The sequence below is a fragment of the Pagrus pagrus genome, assembly GCF_965226575.1.
Source record: "Pagrus pagrus genome assembly, chromosome: 3".
Classification (NCBI taxonomy): domain Eukaryota; kingdom Metazoa; phylum Chordata; class Actinopteri; order Spariformes; family Sparidae; genus Pagrus; species Pagrus pagrus.
This window is the reverse complement of record NC_140187.1, coordinates 27,058,322-27,076,542: the sequence shown is the minus strand read 5'-3', so window position 1 is coordinate 27,076,542 and position 18,221 is coordinate 27,058,322. Positions and strand designations below refer to the sequence as shown.

Below are 18,221 nucleotides of genomic sequence, written 5' to 3'. Positions count from 1 at the left end.
TAATAAAATAATTGACTCTAAATCATTTTGCTACATACTTGCTGCGTGGCATGCCGCCCTGTGGCCAGCCTTTCATGTCTCCAGATGGGTACAGAGGCCCGCCCTGTGGGTTGCCCTGCATCCCTGGCATCATGGTGTTCTGAGGAGGACCTGCCATTCGTCCCTGCATCATGTTTCCTGGTGGGCTGCTGCCTGGAGCCATAAAGGATGGCTCCCCCTGCTGGTTCATCCCTACAAATACAAAAACAAGACAACAATCATGAGTGTGAAACTTAAAAGATCCAAGACAAAAAAATGAAGCAGAGCTCCGTCTTATTTAACTCACCATAATTACCTCCATAGTTGAAGCTCTGCTGTCCAGCCTGGTTCATGTGGGGACCTCCCATGGGGCTGTCCATACCAGCTGGTGCAGTGACATTAGGCGGAGGACTGAAGCCTCCTGCTGCCCCCTGCTGCTGCTGCTGTTGCTGCTGCTGCTGCTGCTGCTGTTGCTGCTGTTGCTGTTGCATCAGCATCATCATCCGCTGCCTCCTCATCTGGGAGATGGTGATCATCTCCCTGCTGCGCTGAGCCATCATCTGGGCGTTCAGGAAACCAGGCTGCAGACAAACATCAATACTTTGACCTCAATTCTACAAGTGGTGACTTGACTGATTGAAAATGACTAATGAATGCACACTACATTAGATGTAAGGGGATGGTGACTACATACCTGAGCACCCATGCCTGTAGGCTGCATGCCAGCTTGCATGCCTGTAGGCTGCATGCCATGTTGCATGCCTTGCATGCCCTGCATGCTATTTTGCATGGCGGGGGTTCCTGCTGGGGGATGTTCCATCTTCATGCCTTGTCGTGTCTGGTTCATAAACTGCCAGATCAAACAAGATAAGTCTGGTTCAATATGCCAGTTTTTATGTTCACTTTTACCATAGCATCATAAGACACAAGTTGCCTTGCTGTATTCTTATATGTTATATACACTGCCTGGCCAAAAAAAAAGTCCTGGACCTGGAACTGCAAATAGGTAAGAGCCTTCCATTGGATAATTACTGCAGTGATTAATGCGTTTCAGCTGGCAACATTTATTTAACCCTAACTAATGCAGTGAATAGCTTCTCATTTCTTTAACAACCTGTCAGAAGACATATCCCGTGATCGTGGAAAAGATGATACTCTCCTTTTAGAAGGGTCAAATTATTGGCCTGCATCAAGCAAAGAAACGACTAAGGAAACTGCCAAAACTACTAAAATTAGGTTATGAACTGTCCAACGCATTATTAAAACCTGGAAGGATAGTGGTGAACCATCAGGTTTTTCCATCAATGGATTTTTCTTCCCTGATGGCAGGGGCATATTCCCCAAGGTGGTCCAATGAAATATTAGAGTGTGTGACTTTTTTTTGGGCTGGGCAGTGTATAACAATACTAAAAGTCACTTCTAGGGTGGATATTATGTCTGTGTGGTCACCTGCTGTCCTTGCAGTCTCTGCTGCAGCTGCAGTCGGAGAGGCTTGTTGGCATTCATCATGCGAGGCCGCATCATGTTTGCACGGGGGTTGCCCATGCCCGCCATGCCAGGGAAGCCTCCTGTCTGGCCCATTTGATTCATTACAGGGTTGAAGCCTCCAGGAGACTGGCCTTGCATCGCGTTGCCACCATAGCCGGGCTGCATGCCCACCGAGGGGGGACCTGGGGGCCCGGGGTAGCCTTGGTTATACATGGGTTTTTGGTCCATGCCCAATGAGGACTCAGGCCCTGGGAAAGGCTCTGATGGCCGGCACTGTCCCTGGCCTTGATCTGGGCCCTGCTGGCGGCCTTCAGGTCCCTGGTTCTGAGGTACAAAAAGGTTGCATGTCACGTTTGGCTCGATGAGGTAAACTTTACTGCAATATCAACACAACATTGGATATGGATATAAAAAATGTATAGCGTAGGATATTCTGTACCTGGCCTACTATTTCAGGGATGCCTAGGGCTCGGTCTATCTCCTGCAGAGCGATGACATCAGCAGTATTGAGCAGAGAGTCCAGTTGGTCCAGAAGTGCCCGTTCATCACTTGGGCCCTCACTGTTGGCCAGAGGCCCCAGCAGCTCTTCCAGGGGGTTTCCAAACTGGTCCCTTCTACACATGGACACAGGAGATTTTGAGTCACTTCAAGAAAAGCAGACTACTATCATAAGCTTAGTTTCTGAATTCAGCTTTAGGTGTACTAATTTGGAAAAAATTCCGAGGGACAGAGCTGGAAACAGCGTGGAGGGTTCACCTGTTTGGATTCCTTCCTTGTGGTCTATCCATTCCCATAGCAGAGTCTGGCCAGGAGGGGGACTGAGGTGGGGGCCCAGGTCCACTAAACCGGCTCATACCCATATTAGCTTCATTGGTACCTGCAGAGGTGATAATAGATGGTGTATAATCAATATAGAGTCGAAAACAATTAGTGAAATTATCCAGTCAATTAGTATAAAGTGATTCTTGTTCTTGGATACTTCATCATATTATGCACCAATTAAGTTCAAGCACCAAACATTCACTAGTTATAGTTTCACACACTACAACAGAGACATGACATACCAATATCCATGAGTTGCTGCTGCAGCATAGACCTGGTGTTTGCGGGTACACTGTTGGAACGGTTGATCATGGGCCCTGTCATTGGACCGGCGCGACCCATGCCAGGGTGTCCTGGTCCGGCCACAGGACTGCCGCTTGCCCTCGGCATCCCCCAGTCCCCTGGCGCTGACATGGGAGGCCGCTGGGGCATTCCCATTCCTCTGCCCATAGCTCCTGAACAACACAAAGACCACAAAAATCATTGTTTCATCACTGGGCTTGTTTAGCTAAACAAATATCTCCATCCTGTCTACTCTGTTGGACCCAGACCTTCATAGAAAGCTTTTATGAGAATGCAAAGAAAAGAGTGTTCAAGTTACTTGTTGGGTTGCCTCGTGGTGGACACACACCCATGCCTCCTGGAAAGCCATTCTGGACGGCCCCTCGGATCGGAGTGTCCATGTTTTCCTGTTTGACCAACGTTGGACAGGGGACATTCCTTCTCCCAGCCAGCCCGCCTCCTACTGCTCCCTCTCCACCCATGGGCTTGGCATCCATGGACAAGGCTCTTTGATAGGCAGCCCGCTGAGCAGGAGGCATGGGGCCTCTCTCCCCCTCTGAAAGACACACAATACCAAAGTGAAATTACAGCCCCCGACACATTTAGGTTCTAATATTAAGACTAACACAGGAGCATATGCAGTGCACATTCTGTGTTTTGAACCCTTTTGCTGTCAAGTGTTACATTTAGTTTCATTTCCACTGCATGGTAAGGCTCGGCTTGCTTACCATGTAAACCGTCAGGCACATTTCCTGGTTTGTTTCCCACTTCCTTCCCTGCTCTGGAGTCAGGTTCAGGGTAGAAGCTAGAGTTGTTCCTTGGGACACCCAGAATGGTCTCCAGGGTCTCCGTCTGAACCATCGAGACAAAAGAATGATTAGAGACAATGTTCTACTGGGCATTTTAAACTACATTGAACAAATCGTTATTTTGGCTTTACCTCATCCGATGGCTCCAGCTTGACCTTCCCATCCACGCAGTGGGGGTCAGAGCTGGTGACCCCTGCACCCTGAGCTCCTCTCCCCTCCAGCTCCTCCAGCTTAGGCTTGATATCACCACTTTCTTTAGAGTCATCCTTATTAAGGAGGTAGTGTAGGAGGGCATGAGGCTTCTCCTTCTTAGGGCTGTGCTGCTCCTGCTTTGATTCTGATCCTCGAGCCCCTCCAGTGGCTGTAGGCCCAGGCTCCGGTGTCCCTGCATCCAGGCTGCTCTTCCCAGTGGCCTCGGCTGTGATGCGAGCCACCTCATCCGGTGTGTTTCCATTCTGCAGGAGCTTGTGGAGGATCTTGTGCTTCTCCTGCAGTGACTGACTTGTTAAATGTCCTGTGCCACCAGAAGAAGACACAGCACCATGATTCCCGCCTGTAGAAGAGGACACACCTGTGGAGGACGAGGGGCTTGTGACTCCCACTGTTCCGTCTTTAGCGTCAGGCGTCGAGCCTGGTGTGTGATTAGATGGCACCAGCTCGTCTGTAGGGGACGTGAGGAGCTGCAGCAGCTTCTTGTGGGACTTGTTGTCAGGGACCCTTCGGTTGGATTCTCCACCGGTCGGACCCACCTCTCTGCTGGCCTGGCTGTCTGGCTTTTCAGGAGGGCCCTCGCTGGTGGGGGTGTGTGGGTGCTGCTGCTCTCCTCCAGTCCCCAGTGAACTGCCTGGGCTCTTTGAGTCAGAGTAGGCTGGGAGTTTACAGGGTCCCCCTGTTCCCTGATTGGTGGAGTTGATGCTTGGGGAACTGTCAGGCTTGTGGGGGGGTGGAGAGGTGAGTGGGGATGGCATTGGATTGCCCACTCCCTCACTAATGGCTTGGAGGGCATTCAAGGAGCTGCTGGAGAAGGTGGTGCCTCCTCCGCCACCTCCAGAATTACCAGGATGACTGGAGCTCATAGGGGAGTTCATACCTGCAATGGAATAACGAAAGTCATGTTATCAAGCCATGTAGTTATTAACACAAATGCCAATAGATTTGTGATTTAAGAAAGTAATTCCAAATCCTGCATACTAAAAATTGCTGATTCTTTTCCTGAATTCTAGATAAGTTTGGGTCATACCTCCAGGAGAGAAGGGACTGGCACCCATCTTGGGGCTTCCTCGGACTCTGGGTGAACCCATGACGTTGTGTGGGGGGGCGTTAATCCCTGGACTAGCCTGTGGGGGACTGGTCATTCCCATTCCGTATCCTCCACTTCCAGGTCCGCCTCCACCTCCATGGAACTGACCCATCTGCTGATGCTGATGTTGGTGCTGCTGCTGATGTATGCCGTGGTGGCTCATCTGATTCATGGGCCCCATTTGGTTCATCGAGTTCATGGGGGAATTCATTGGATGCATGGAATTCATCTGATTCATCTGACCCATGTTGTTCATCTGATGCATCGAATTCATTTGATTCATCTGATGCATCTGGTTCATAGGACTCATGCGGTTGCCCCCAGTGTATGGAGGCACTCCTCTTTGTGGCACATTGCCCTGTTCAGCCATGCTGTAGCCCCTGTTCATGCCCATGCCTCCTCCCGGACCCATGTTCATCTGTTGGTTGGGATTGTTCACACCCATATTTTGAGGCCTCATGCCTCCACCCTGGTTTCCACGATAACTGTTCTGCTCCCTACAAGAGAATACGATAAATAGCAAAAATTTAAAACAGAGCAGAGTTAAAGCACATACAACACAGTGCTCGTAGTAAGTATTACAGCATCTGCACCTTTGTAGCAAGTGTGTAGAGAGGAAAGAGTGCGGCTCATTGCTGTTGGGATTCCTGCAGAGGTCACTTCTGGTCTGGGCTGTGACTGGTGTGCCATCAGAGAGCGAGAAGCGGTAGAGTGGGGTCTCCGCATGACCGTTATGGAAAGCTGGAGCATGAAAAAGATCAATGAAAGCCCACACTAACACAAGAAGGCAAACGCTTGTACAACAGCTGGGTCTGGCAGGGACTTAAGATTAATTTCTATATGGCCTGTGATGAGGTGACACAGATTTTTTCCCACACAACAAAAGGGCACGGTCAAAGGTGTGCCTCAACTTAAAAATATGTTGGAAGTTAAACCTGAAATTAGCTTGTCTCACACGAATGAAAACTTCCATGTAGCTGCTGCAGAATTAAAAGCCTTCGAGTGTTCAATTTTCTAAAAAGATTTTACTGTGGAGCTGACTGGATTAACACAGCAATTATAGCTTTAATATTTTGGCAAAGAAGGCCAGATGGGTAAACACAAGACAAAACAAAACTTTAAATCACAGAGAGTCGTACAACAATACTGAAAATTAAATACAGAGATTTTAAAACTTTCTTTCTAGTCACCTACATGACGATACAAAGCTTAGTTTAGGCGACTGTAATATTATTGGTGAGTGCAGTTCACTATTTAATGTGGAAGTGACAGGTACCCTGTATGTTTATCCTCTGTCACACCCCATAAAGTCAAGAGTGTTATTCAATGAGACCTACAAATCCGGTCATGTTTCCTGTTATACTGGAGATTGTTCATTAATGGTTTGAGTCTTATTTATCTCGCAGGGGCCGTGTCTCACATACCAAACATTATCCTGAGGTGACTTGAGTTCTGGAACATTCCTTGTATGCTTTTATGATTGTAGCTTCCTTGACAACGCTTAAACCTGCCCTGCACCCATAACAATAGATCATACCTTCCTGTGACCATGCTCTAACTCTAGGTCATACATGCAAAACAGGGTGTGGAAAGTTGACAAGGAAAGTTAGATTGTAGTAGGGAGTGGAGGACTACATACCATCTTGATAGTGGCGTTTGTAGGACCACGGTTGTCCCTCACTTCGATGGAGGAACATCTGCATGCAACGCCTCACTAGGTCCTCCCAGCCTGGACGCATAGTGGTGTGAAGAGAGCTTTGCTGTTCAATTTCAATCAGTTTACCTGCAAAAGAAGATGCATCTTTGGGATTACACAAACAGTAATGGCTAGTGGTGGTAAAAAGGAAATTACTGTAGAGTTAGTGTATATTCCTAATACAGTGTATTGAGACTCTATGGTGTACAGCTTCAGCCTAAGCCTAAGTATACAAATTTACCACACTCTGTTAAAACTAATGGATGCAAGTACTTTCCCACAGTGGCAACTTACCAGACAGTTCATGGCGAGTGCTAAACCTCTCTGTCCTCTCTACTGCAATGATGCGTCGTGCCACACAGATCATACATGACTGCAAATCTGACAAAGAAAGACATCATAATGTTAATTCCTCATTCGACCGTACCAGAGGAGAAGCCAGGCATTCAAAAGCTTACTTGTGTGTTTTATTTGCAAATTTTGAGTTCAAATTGACCAATAAATACAGCACAACCCACAGCAACACACTATGTGTAAGCATACTGCTACTTCAAATCATGTCCTCTGCATGAACAAGTGTACATGTTAAACATTGTAATATCTTTAAGTGTTTTAACAAACAAACACAAAAGAAACAAACAACACATTCGAGGCTGTTAACAATAATTTTACCTTCTCCCTCCTCCATCATGGCCCGAGGCTGAGTGAGTGCAAAACACTGCATTGTCTCATAGCGTTGGCCCACAGGCCTCTCTTCTGTCATCCCATGACTTTGACCATGAACAAAGTTCACCAGCATACGACAGTTAAAGGTATGGCTCTTCTGCCGGGGTGCCTCTCCACCCCATGATGCCCCATTTGGTGCTGTGGAGAGACACAGGCAACAGATATTCATGTGTTAAATCATTTATGCACATGTGTGAGAGGGCCCACACTTGAGTGTACATTAAGGTACATATGATCTTGAATGTGTTTACACCCAGTCATGTATAAGTCATGTACAAGCCATGTATAAACCCATGTCTCACCATTGGACTTGGGTAGATTCTTGTGGAACTCCTCTCTGTCCTCATCATGGATGATGTTGTACACGCTGGTGTTGATAAGCTCCTCCTGCTTGTACTGTAGGTACTGCATCACGTTGTCTGACACAAATACAATGCTGCCCTCTCGATTAACCACAAACAGAAAGCCATCCAATGCCTAAGAACAACAGGGCCACAAAAATGAGAGATGAATGGAGGAAGACTTATCGAAGCAAATAACAACATAAAGTACACCTTATTAGATTATGGTTTTGGGTCTTTTACAACCCAGCTGGGACTTTTCTATCAACGAAAAGTGAGCAATGATAGTCAAGCATATGGAACAGCAGCTAATAGGAGTTGGACTTTTGCCCCCTGTTGATTGTCCGTAAGCTGACCTGTAGGAGCAGCGGCCCCAGATGGTCCTTGTCAATGACCCCTTGACCAGTGGAGGACACATCAGCCTTCTGGACATCGTCATCACTGCACGAGCTCTTTCCTGAGGACAGAGGAAGAACATCACACTACTGATCAAGAGATATTTACAACAGCTATCAATTCTCTTTTGGCTTTTTATCAATTTGGTACTTTACAGCTTTGTTTTCAGCCACACTATAAAAGATGTTATTTCATGGTATTTTCCCTGATCATACTGTACATAATACTTTCATGGCAACCTTTCTATGATTTCCAGTTGGCTGTTTCCCTAGACATTAAGACATAAAGTAGTTTTTATTTACTGACCAGCAGGTGGCAGCATGAGCCATGGATGCATGGTTAGCATGCCTTTCTATTTTTAAAATCAGCATGTGTCTGGGGCTTTGTTAGATACCACTCTATATAGGGGTCATCTGTGGCGTTGAGCAATCAACAAATAATATGACACTGGATTTAATTCCATTTCTACCACAAACTAGGCTGCACAAGCAAACAGAACTGAGAAAGAAGGGACTGACACAGAAAAAGGAGACACCTGGGAATATGATGCAAAGATGTGTAAACAAGAGGCGTGAAAAGGTGTGTTAAATGGACAAGAGAAAGAAAAGAGAAGAAAAAAAAAAAAAACAGCCCTCCATCATTCCCATCCTGTAACTATAGCAACCTGGCTGCATAACACCGGGGCCAGCAGTAGCCAGCTGTGACCCTCTGGGTAGATTCTAGTGTGATTACTCGCTCTCTCTTCTCCTTACCCACTTAACCTCACATATCTAATCTCAACAGAGCTAAAACAGGGGGAAGAAAATATCCTCCTTTGTGTCAAATCTGCAAAACGACTGGAGAAAGACCCAGGGAGAGCGATTCTCTATAAGGTCTGATTTCTGAATCACCAGTGTCTCCCAACAGCCTCCCAGAGAGAGGCAGCATTTGGCACTAACAGATACACACTGTCACTAGCAGCCTTGAGCCATGACTACCAAGGATTGGTTTCAATTACTGGTGTTCGTTTACCCCCAGCAATACAAACAGCCAGAGTGGCTGTCACTCTGATGCAGCCTGGCCATGAACCAAACACACCACTTCATCAGTGGCATCATCTGTCCTGCAGCAGGGTACAAATTATATGTTTTGTATGTGGCTTTGTTTATGACCAGGAGTGTATGGGTGTAATTTGCACAGTGCTGGTACCTTGCTCTTTGATTTGTCTGATCTGTCTCACGGTCTCCTTGAGGATGGCACATTTGTCAGGCTTGACATTGAAGCTGTCGATGTTGGAGAGGTTGGCAGAGATGAGCTCAGCCAGCTCTTCAATGTACTTGCTCTCCTGTTCCCTCCGACGCTTGTCACACCTGCCGGGGCGCAAAAGGGATTAGACACGTTACCATGACAACCTCACCTCCCCATGCCCCCAAACGGATGTATGCAGGCCATACGGCTGGGGCTCAGATGCTTTAGATATTTTGCGAGCAGTAGACACACATTTGGACCAGGAGGGTAGGGATGTTTACGTGAGGCCAGGAGGAAGTGACCCAGTGCACTTGCTGACATTCACACCAGCAGTAGGCAAAGTGGACTGGTATGTGATTGACACTTAGCAGAAATTAACAGCACTCACCCTAAGCCTGGTGTGTCACAGGTGGACAGTTTACGTTTGCGGTCGGAGCACAGCGGCTCCAACGAGTTGTCTCCTATGCCACTCATCTTCAGCGCATATCAGCACCTGAAAGCACACACATTATATATACATGTAAACACACACACACGCAAACAGATTGTGCAACATGATCACGAAGACTGAACTGGGAGTGGTTTTATACACTCTACACATATGTGTGTTGTACAATCTAAACAAAGGTTTAGTATGGATTGGAAAGTTCCCTCAAAAGTCCACCCAGAGATTCTGCCAAATTCGGTCAAATCTTGAAAAACCCCAGAGTTACTGAGGAAGGTTATAAATGAAGTGACTTCTAAGGGGAGAGTAGATTGTAGATTCCTACAGATTTATGAGAATACACTATCCAGTTAGTAAAGCAGCCTTGGTTCCTGCTTAGTGCTTGATGGGAGTGAAATCTCATCTGTTCCACTGCGAGGAGCGACTGATGATGATGTAGTGATTTGGAGCCTCGGGGGAGATGGGTCATCCTGCGTTCAGCCAGCCTGCCCGCTAGAATGATACCACTCTGCTAGCAGCGGCAACACACGTACACACTGCATATACAAACCGTTTCCAGTATGCTTACATGTTCAGGCATGTCGCAGCGCAGTCTGATAGGAAGATGAGTGCTAGGAGCTACTGTCCCAGCAAGGCACATATTCACCAGCAGCCTGTCTCTTTGTCTAAATGCCTGGGTCTGCACAGGGAAAAACTGCACACTGCTGAAGCTTGTGAAGCCTAGAAACAATCCAGGCGAGGCTCTACAGCGCATTTCAGGGACTAGTGAGAATTATCCCTCTTCCGCATTCTCTTTACTCTCCATACTAGGCTACATCCGTTCTTTCTTCCAATAGGTTTTTACTGCCGTTTCCCCCCATACCATCTGAAGACAGCCCCTCCCTTCTCTCCCTCCCTCCCTGGGTGTAGCAGTACTGGCCTGGGGACCCTGCCCTTGTTTTCTTGCTCTGGCATTGCCCTGTGTCTGACCCCCTCAGAGTTCATGTTAGAGGAAACCTCTGTACCCAGCCTCTAAGGTCACTGCTCTTTCCTATTCCCACCCAGAGACACACACAAAGCTCTCGCGTGTGGCTGTGCAACCAGATTGTTCAACTACAAGCCTATCCTGGACTTTGTGTCTGCACACACACAAGCACTCTTGTGAGCTTATTCCAGAGTGGAAAAGAACGGATGGGAGCCATTATGCAACCCCTGCTCTGCAACGGCAGGCTAGGACATGCAGCCCAGTCACCCACCACCACCACCACTACTACTACTACAAGAAGAGCACCAAGTCTCAGACACGCACTCTGCGCCATAAATCTGCACTGCATGCTTCTTGTCTGTCTACCTTTCACCACCCCTCTCTAAATCTGCCCATCCTGCTCCGGCTGTGACTCTCACTTCCCTCCCTTCTCTCGTTCTTCCTTCCCTCCTGGTTTCTGTCCTAAGGCTCACCTCTGCAGCAGTGGAGAGAGATGACATCAGCCCTCAGTCAGCCTCACATCCTGAAACGGACAAACAGCAGAGCTGGGGGCTGCTGGGGGTCTTAATGAAAACAGGGAATGCATAGTGGTGAAGCACAGTTTCTACTTTGGTCATGGGGAAGCCATGCAGAAAACCTGAATAAACTAAATTACCTGAAACTTTACCAAAACAACTATTTTTTCATGGGATTCACAACTTACTGTTCTTTTCTTTTACAACAGCATATTTCATTGGTTCACTCACACTGACATTTTGGACTTTCTAGAAGTTTGACGTGACTGAAATCTAAAAACTGACAACCCAAGTAGACAACAACTCTCTAGCAGAGCGAGACACTGAGCAGCAGCAGCCCACCACAACCACAGATCAGTCTCAGCAGGCCTGGCAGTATGCCACCAACCTGAATCAGCTTCATTTGACAACGTGACACTTGCTCAGGGAGAATATGAGGTGTGTTGCACAAATCATCAGGTACACAAATCGCAGCTGCCAATGTGAGAAATACTACATCTCATAGTTAAAGCTGAACTGGTCTGAATCTTTAATGGATTGTCCACCTGGGGCGTGTGTATAAGTGTGTGTTTCTCTACATATAACACATGCTCACCTTGACCAGTACAAGCCCCAGTCAAGCTCCATCCAGGGTCTAGTGGCGCTTCAGTGTCTCAACATCTCCTGAAAACAGAAAAAGATCAAAAAAAGGTCATGAACTGTGGATCTCTCAACATGACTTGATATTAACAAGCCTGCTCTGCTTCCTAAGAAAAAAGCAGGAGCTGTTTACATGTTTGCTTTCACAGAAATTCATGGGAAAATCTGATTTCTAAAATTGCACAGGAAGTCACAGCAGATAGCATCCTGTTTGCGTCCTCCCCTCAGCCCGTTCCACTGCGTCATCACTTCCCTTTCCTGGAAATGTGGCCACTCATCCACCCTATTTACATATTCTGTTTATCAGGCTGGTTCCCTGTCGCCCCGGTTGCTACTCACACCTTGTACAATGGCTGCTGGCCATCAGAGCTCAGCTAACTCAGCAATTAGACAACAAGACAGTGTGCCAATGACCACAATCAGACACAGGTCAGACAATTCAAGAAAACAATTTTAAAACATTTTTTAACACTAAATTATGACGTTTCCTCACTGTGTTCATAACTAAGAAAGTAGTATCTTAAAAAGTAGACCATGCCACCTTTCTCTTCCTTTATAAAAATCAGTGCTGTACTACTAAGCATTTGACAGACACTATGTGACATGTGCTCCTAACCTTTCTGTCAAAGCTCTTATAACCTTCAGTACTTTGCAATGCTATACATAATCACAGTAAAGAAGGCCCTCTGGGGTTTAATGTTTTCTCATCAGAGCAATTGGATAAGCTTTCAGCAAAGCAACACAAATGAGTCTCTCTTGAGCTGGTCTCCAACATCTGTGTACAGTTTTTCATTTCAAAACCTTTGCAATGTCACACTCGGATACAATCACTTTCTATTTTTGTTTCTAGTCACATTTTCATATCTAGTCACATTTTCATATCAATGGGACCTGTCATTGGCTCCTGACAAAAGAAACAATAAACTGAGAGCCTCATCTTCAGTATTTGGGTACAAACTGCTCCTAAAACTTCCCACCTTGCCCACTGTCGTCCTGCCATCGATAATTCTGTCAGATGTTCTTGCCTTCATGAAATCTATTAATAATCACACTGCTCTAAACACACATTTTTCATAATATAACTACAATAATGTGACTTAATGTAAAAATTTACATTATATTCCAAGGACATGCATGCTAGAATGACAGGCAGTAGAGCGCATACCTCCGCCAAGGCTTAACTGTCCCCTTTAATTCAATCAAGCCTAATCCAACAGAAAACTCTGCTAGATCCGGATTCACATCAAATTGTACTAACTCATAGATACCAGCCATCTAAATACACCAGATGTTTTTAATCAAGATCCATGCAATATTCCCAGAGAAGTTACTGAACATGTTGAAAAACGCCTTTTCATGCAATGTTAAAGACAGTGAGAAAAAATTCCTCGATCTGTCCTTTCATCTGGTTCCACATGGGCCGAGACCCATCCATTATCCAAGTTTAGTGGAAATATGTTCAGTAGTTTTTGTGTAGTCCTGCTGACAACCCAACCAACAAGCGGACGCAGGTGAAAACATAACATGCTTGGGGGAGGTAATTAAAATAACAGATACATTTTTTTTTCCAAAGAAACAAAACAGCAAAACTTGGATTTGCTTAAGGTTTCAAATCCTGAAGAGAAAAAAAATTATTTCATGATGTCTCCATCAAGGTTTATTCTTATTAGTCATAAGTCCAACTCACAAGGCAGTAGTTACAAGCATGCAACATACTGAGCCCACAGCATGTGTGTGTGTGTGTGTGTGTGTGTGTGTGTGTGTGTGTGTGTGTGTGTGTGTGTGTGTGTGTGTGTGTGTGATCCTCCACCACAGACCACTGATCACATCAGTACTAAACGCCAGGCTGCTACTGAGCTAATGCTGCAGTTGAATAATTTAACACAGAGAAAGAGAGAAAAGTGTTCCCTTTCTGTCAACTGTCCAAGCACGCGTTAATAATTCTGAGTCGGCTCTTGCTCACATCAAAACAACGAATCAACGATTCACAAAAAAATGCTCAAAAAAGTGAAGTAAAAATAAAAGTACTTAAGCATGAACTTTCGTTCATGTAAATGATTATTTTTAGCCTTGTTTCACCTCTGCGTTTTCTATCCTTATTTACTGACACACCACACAGGCACAAGTCACTTCTGGAAGTTAAACTTATTCAAACCAGGAGATATAAGATCTCGTGTATGAATATGGACCTCAGGAAGAGGAGGAGTCAAGGCAGACTGAGTAGAAATAGGGAGGGAGGAGGAGGGGGAACAGGGAGGGGGAGGGGAGAAGAGAGGAGACAGTGTATGAATTGTGATGGCTACCATACTGGTAGCGTTTTCAATTTGAATTAGCTCCTAAAGTAAATTTGTTGGCTACTTGTTTTGAAACAGAATGTCTGTCATATACTGCCTTAAAATTAACTATCTGCTTTTGAATACTTTTCAAATCAAAATGCAAAGTTCTCAATGCAGCCCCAATAAAAACACACAAGTTAGACTGCAATGTAAGGTTGTCACGAAACCAGAATACAATACTAGTGTAAAACAAAGATTACTTAAATATTTTTTCTTTTCTGCACACTGTGCTAAGACAGAAAAAGTCACTTAACACATACCAACACACATGTAATAATATTGATATCTGTGTATGAGATTGAAAAAGTATCCACGTATGAATGCTTTTCACAACCTTACAAATGTACTGTAAGGTTACTACAAAGCAACAAAAAATTGAAGCTAAAGTGAAACAGGGAGTGAAACAGAAAGTTGCGTGTGTCTAATGCTGTCTGTTGTTGAGTAGAGTAACTGTCAGGGTGAGAACTAAAGTTATGGGTTGTGTTGCTTTCAGGTCTGTTTTGAGAAAGCACTCAGAGTAATACCTACAAAGATTGCAGGCATCTTCTAGGCTGTGTACACACCATGTTTTCTATATACTACAATATATTTACTGTCTGCCACTGTGTTTGAATGTATAAATTCATAGATTGACAAAATTAGTCATGCAGCTCTTCACCTGTCAGTATGAATAAAAATAGTCTTTATATCTCATGTATAATGGACATAGACTCATTACTGACATTGGATGGCAGTGTGTTCTCAAAACCCCAGTTATGAAGTTAATAATTATTGTAATCAATATCTGATATAGCATTACATAAAATACCTAAACAAACATTTACATGTAAAAGTAGGCAGGAACAATATCTATAAGTTTGAAATGATTAAATGGTGACAGTGCTTCTTCATAATGGGCAGTGATTGAGCTTTGACAGTGAATTTGCTTGTTTAGCTGGTCAGATGTGACAGTAAGCAGTGACTTTGCAGTGTGCTACAAACCCCATTGACCTCGTGGACTTTTGGCTCCTCAAATCTTCATCAAAATTACAACCACAGTTCCAAAAAAAGAGTTGGGATCTGAACGTGCGAACAAACAGTTTTACAAAGTGTTCCTGAGTCCATGTAGTATTAACCTTCATACAATCATGTGTTTCACAAAGTGGTGAAGCTCGCCCCCTTCCTTCCTTGTGAGCGCCTGAGCCTTTCGAGGATGCCCCTTTCATACCTAATCATGATACTATCACCTGTTACCAATGAACCTGTTTACCTGTGGAATGTTCCAAACAGGTGTTTTTGGAGTATTCCACAGCTTTCCCAGACCGTTGTTGCCCCTTTCCCTTTTCATTTGTTGACCCACATTTCTGGAATCAAGGATTTTCCCAGGCAACATAGCAACCACTCCCGTACCAATCATGTGTTACAGAACAAGTTTTTAAATGTCACTGGAGATATAATCATCAAACAAAGTATTGCATGCCTAAAGTTCTAGTATCAAATATGACTTCACTGAGTAAATGAAGGGAGAGAATCCAACCCCTGATTCTTGTTTCTTTCACAGGGTAATCTTACGCACAGATCTCATTTGAAAAATGTCAGTGATTCTGTAGCCTCAATGAGCAGGGTTTCCACCAGCTTATTGTTCAACAGGCCCGAGTTGACTCCCTGTAGTGCCTTAACATCATGGAAACGTTCTAAAATGTATTTTAAAGATGTTTTTAAACTAAAATGTGTTACAGAAGTAGCAAACACCTTTCAAGATTTGAAATAGGTTGAAGAGGTAGTGTGTGTAACTTCAGCAAGTTAGGGGTCGAGAGAGAGTAGAAGAGGGTGTGTGTGTGTGTGTGTGTGTGTGTGTGTGTGTGTGTGTGTGTCTGTGAGTATGAGGTGTGAAATACAGCTGTGAATGTAGCAGTGTGGACAGTTTAGGCTGTTTGTCGGTGAATAGATGCTAAAACTCCTCAGGACCCAAGCCAAGTTCCTGTGTCTTGCTTGGTGGGAGTAAGAACTTGGACCCAGGCTTGGACCCAGGCTTAAGGTGGACTGACTTATAAATTGGACCAGCTATTCTCATTTCTCATTTGAGTGACAAGCTGTATCTCCCCCAAGAGCAAACATGGAAGGCAACTAATGTTAGCTAGCTAAATTAGCCGATTTGTTGCACATGCAGCAAATTTTGAAGACAGTCATGCTTAGTTGACGGCTATCACGACTGGAATCTGGTATCACACCAAACGGTGGATGAATAACAAGCCAGTGTCTTAAGTCATTAAGTATTAAGGCATTAAATGACCAGCAGAACGTCTACCAGACGTGAGAACCAATCACTCTTGTGGATCCCTAAAACTAAAAATGCCTTTTTCTTTCTTCATTCTATAGAATCAAAGTATTTCAGTTGGTACTATATAATGAAAGAAATACACTATTTTAATAAACAGGCATTTGGCAAAAAGCCAGAATGGCAGCAGTGTCAGTCAGTCAGCCAGGACCAGAATAGTGAGGAGGACATTCCTGCTCGGCCTGAAATAAAGCCTGCAATCTGAGCTCCCTGAGACAATGAGTGGCAGGCCCAACAATAAACACTGGCCTACCCAAAACAAAGATCAGACAAAGTGGGGCACACATACACACAATTATAGACCCCCAGAAACACACCCAAAAACCATGTGCTCAAACTGTCTTATTTGTAACAGTGTGAGTGAGAAACTGCTCAGGGTTTGAGGTTGTGGGAAATACACTGTACTACTGAAACCATAGTGCAACCTTTTCTTTCAAAATCAAGGCAGACATCAGCTACCAGAAGCATTTAGCATCATTACTTGACTGCACTGAAACACACACACACACACACACACACACACACACACACACACACACACACACACACACACACACACACACACAGACAGCACAAGGTAATAAAGCAACAAAAGGTGTCTACTTGAGTTTGGGACATCAAGAGCAAAAAGGAAACAAAAGGACAGAATGACTTCCTGTTTTTCTTCAAAGAACTTCTCCACCTCCTGCGGAGCATACAACCAGCTATATACTTTAAGTTAAGTGCAACTGGCGCTCACATCAACCCCAATGTCCTCAATGTCTTTATTCAAGAGGAAATCCTGGGAAAATCTGAAGCCATGGTTTTCTGAATCCAAATGTTGATCCTTCAAACTTGCAAATTGGGCTCTTTTGAACTTCAGTCATGAATAAATAAAAAAATAGTTAAAAAACTATGAAAGAATGACAGAAGAAAGGAACCCTGCTACATGGACAGATAGTCCTGAATGAAAACCTGCATGTGCAAGGCAAAAAGAAAAGCCATTTGGAGATGTGGACCCCACAAGGTAAACGGACAGTTGAAATGTCATCTACAGCTCAGCTCTCCCTCCACACTACAGGATGGGCTGTCTTTGTAATTTTGTAGTATTAGTAAAATACTTTTCATGAGTAGTCAACAAGAAGCAGCTTGTGAAACTTGTTAATGATGCTCAACTGAATGAATCCTGTGAAACTAATTGTGCAATTTGGGGAAACTACATAAATCCAAATAAAACAACCTTTTCATTATTGCTTCATGAGTCTGCACTGCGTAAAGCTGAAGGGAAATGTTTTAATGTTAGGATCCCATTTGGCTTTTGTTGGTTAGCACTCGGGATTTACGATATGGATTTATTCAGCCAAAACGATACCCAATAATTACCTGCAGGTGGCAGGTACCGATAAGATAACCAATAATTTCAAATGTTTTCCTTTTTTTATAAAAGTTCATAACCTATAGTTTATCTACACTGAGGGTAAGAAACACTAAAGATGTAGTCAGCAAAGAAATCCGATTTGGCTCTCGTGTCTACGATGTGTGGCTCTACCCATGTGCAGCGGTTTCTTCTCTGTGTAATGGCGGATTGCAAACCAACTTTAAAAGGGTGCATACCACCACCTACTGTATCCAAATGTGTAGATGTGGCACTTGTTAAGCCAATGAAAGCAATTTCGCTTAATATTAGCTGTATTTATCAGCTATAATTTAGTTATAGGCCAATAACAAATCTTCAGAAATCTATCGTGCATCCCTAGTTAGCACTGTGAGTAGCGAGCTTTCATGAACTAGCTCTAAAGGCCATGACAAAGAGAAGGAAATGAATGCGGATGGAGTGACAAATCAAATAATCACCAGACAGTTAGTCTTGAATGCAAATATTGACAGCAGACGAACACACGGTCAAGTATGTTCCTTGCAC

At 44.5% G+C, this 18,221-nt stretch overlaps 1 protein-coding gene across 2 annotated transcripts in view; it reads right to left on the bottom strand.

The window, feature by feature from the left end:
- LOC311255143 (nuclear receptor coactivator 3-like) overlaps positions 1 to 18,221 on the bottom strand; it is a 31,844-nt gene that overhangs the window by 2,477 nt on the left and 11,146 nt on the right. The window contains exons 2-21 of one of the 2 annotated variants that reach the window (XM_084349365.1): positions 11,625 to 11,692; positions 9,494 to 9,598; positions 9,067 to 9,227; positions 7,839 to 7,939; positions 7,444 to 7,618; positions 7,088 to 7,279; positions 6,710 to 6,796; positions 6,359 to 6,502; positions 5,313 to 5,460; positions 4,660 to 5,216; positions 3,551 to 4,509; positions 3,339 to 3,462; positions 2,930 to 3,166; positions 2,571 to 2,783; positions 2,263 to 2,383; positions 1,946 to 2,120; positions 1,468 to 1,830; positions 713 to 868; positions 326 to 599; positions 39 to 231 (exon numbers count right to left, since the gene is read on the bottom strand). In XM_084349365.1, the coding sequence (XP_084205491.1) occupies positions 39 to 231; positions 326 to 599; positions 713 to 868; positions 1,468 to 1,830; positions 1,946 to 2,120; positions 2,263 to 2,383; positions 2,571 to 2,783; positions 2,930 to 3,166; positions 3,339 to 3,462; positions 3,551 to 4,509; positions 4,660 to 5,216; positions 5,313 to 5,460; positions 6,359 to 6,502; positions 6,710 to 6,796; positions 7,088 to 7,279; positions 7,444 to 7,618; positions 7,839 to 7,939; positions 9,067 to 9,227; positions 9,494 to 9,579 (4,466 nt within the window). In that variant the 5' untranslated portion in view covers positions 9,580 to 9,598; positions 11,625 to 11,692. The remainder of the gene's footprint in view (positions 1 to 38; positions 232 to 325; positions 600 to 712; positions 869 to 1,467; positions 1,831 to 1,945; positions 2,121 to 2,262; positions 2,384 to 2,570; positions 2,784 to 2,929; positions 3,167 to 3,338; positions 3,463 to 3,550; positions 4,510 to 4,659; positions 5,217 to 5,312; positions 5,461 to 6,358; positions 6,503 to 6,709; positions 6,797 to 7,087; positions 7,280 to 7,443; positions 7,619 to 7,838; positions 7,940 to 9,066; positions 9,228 to 9,493; positions 9,599 to 11,624; positions 11,693 to 18,221) is intronic. The other variant, XM_084349366.1, reaches the window with a different exon arrangement.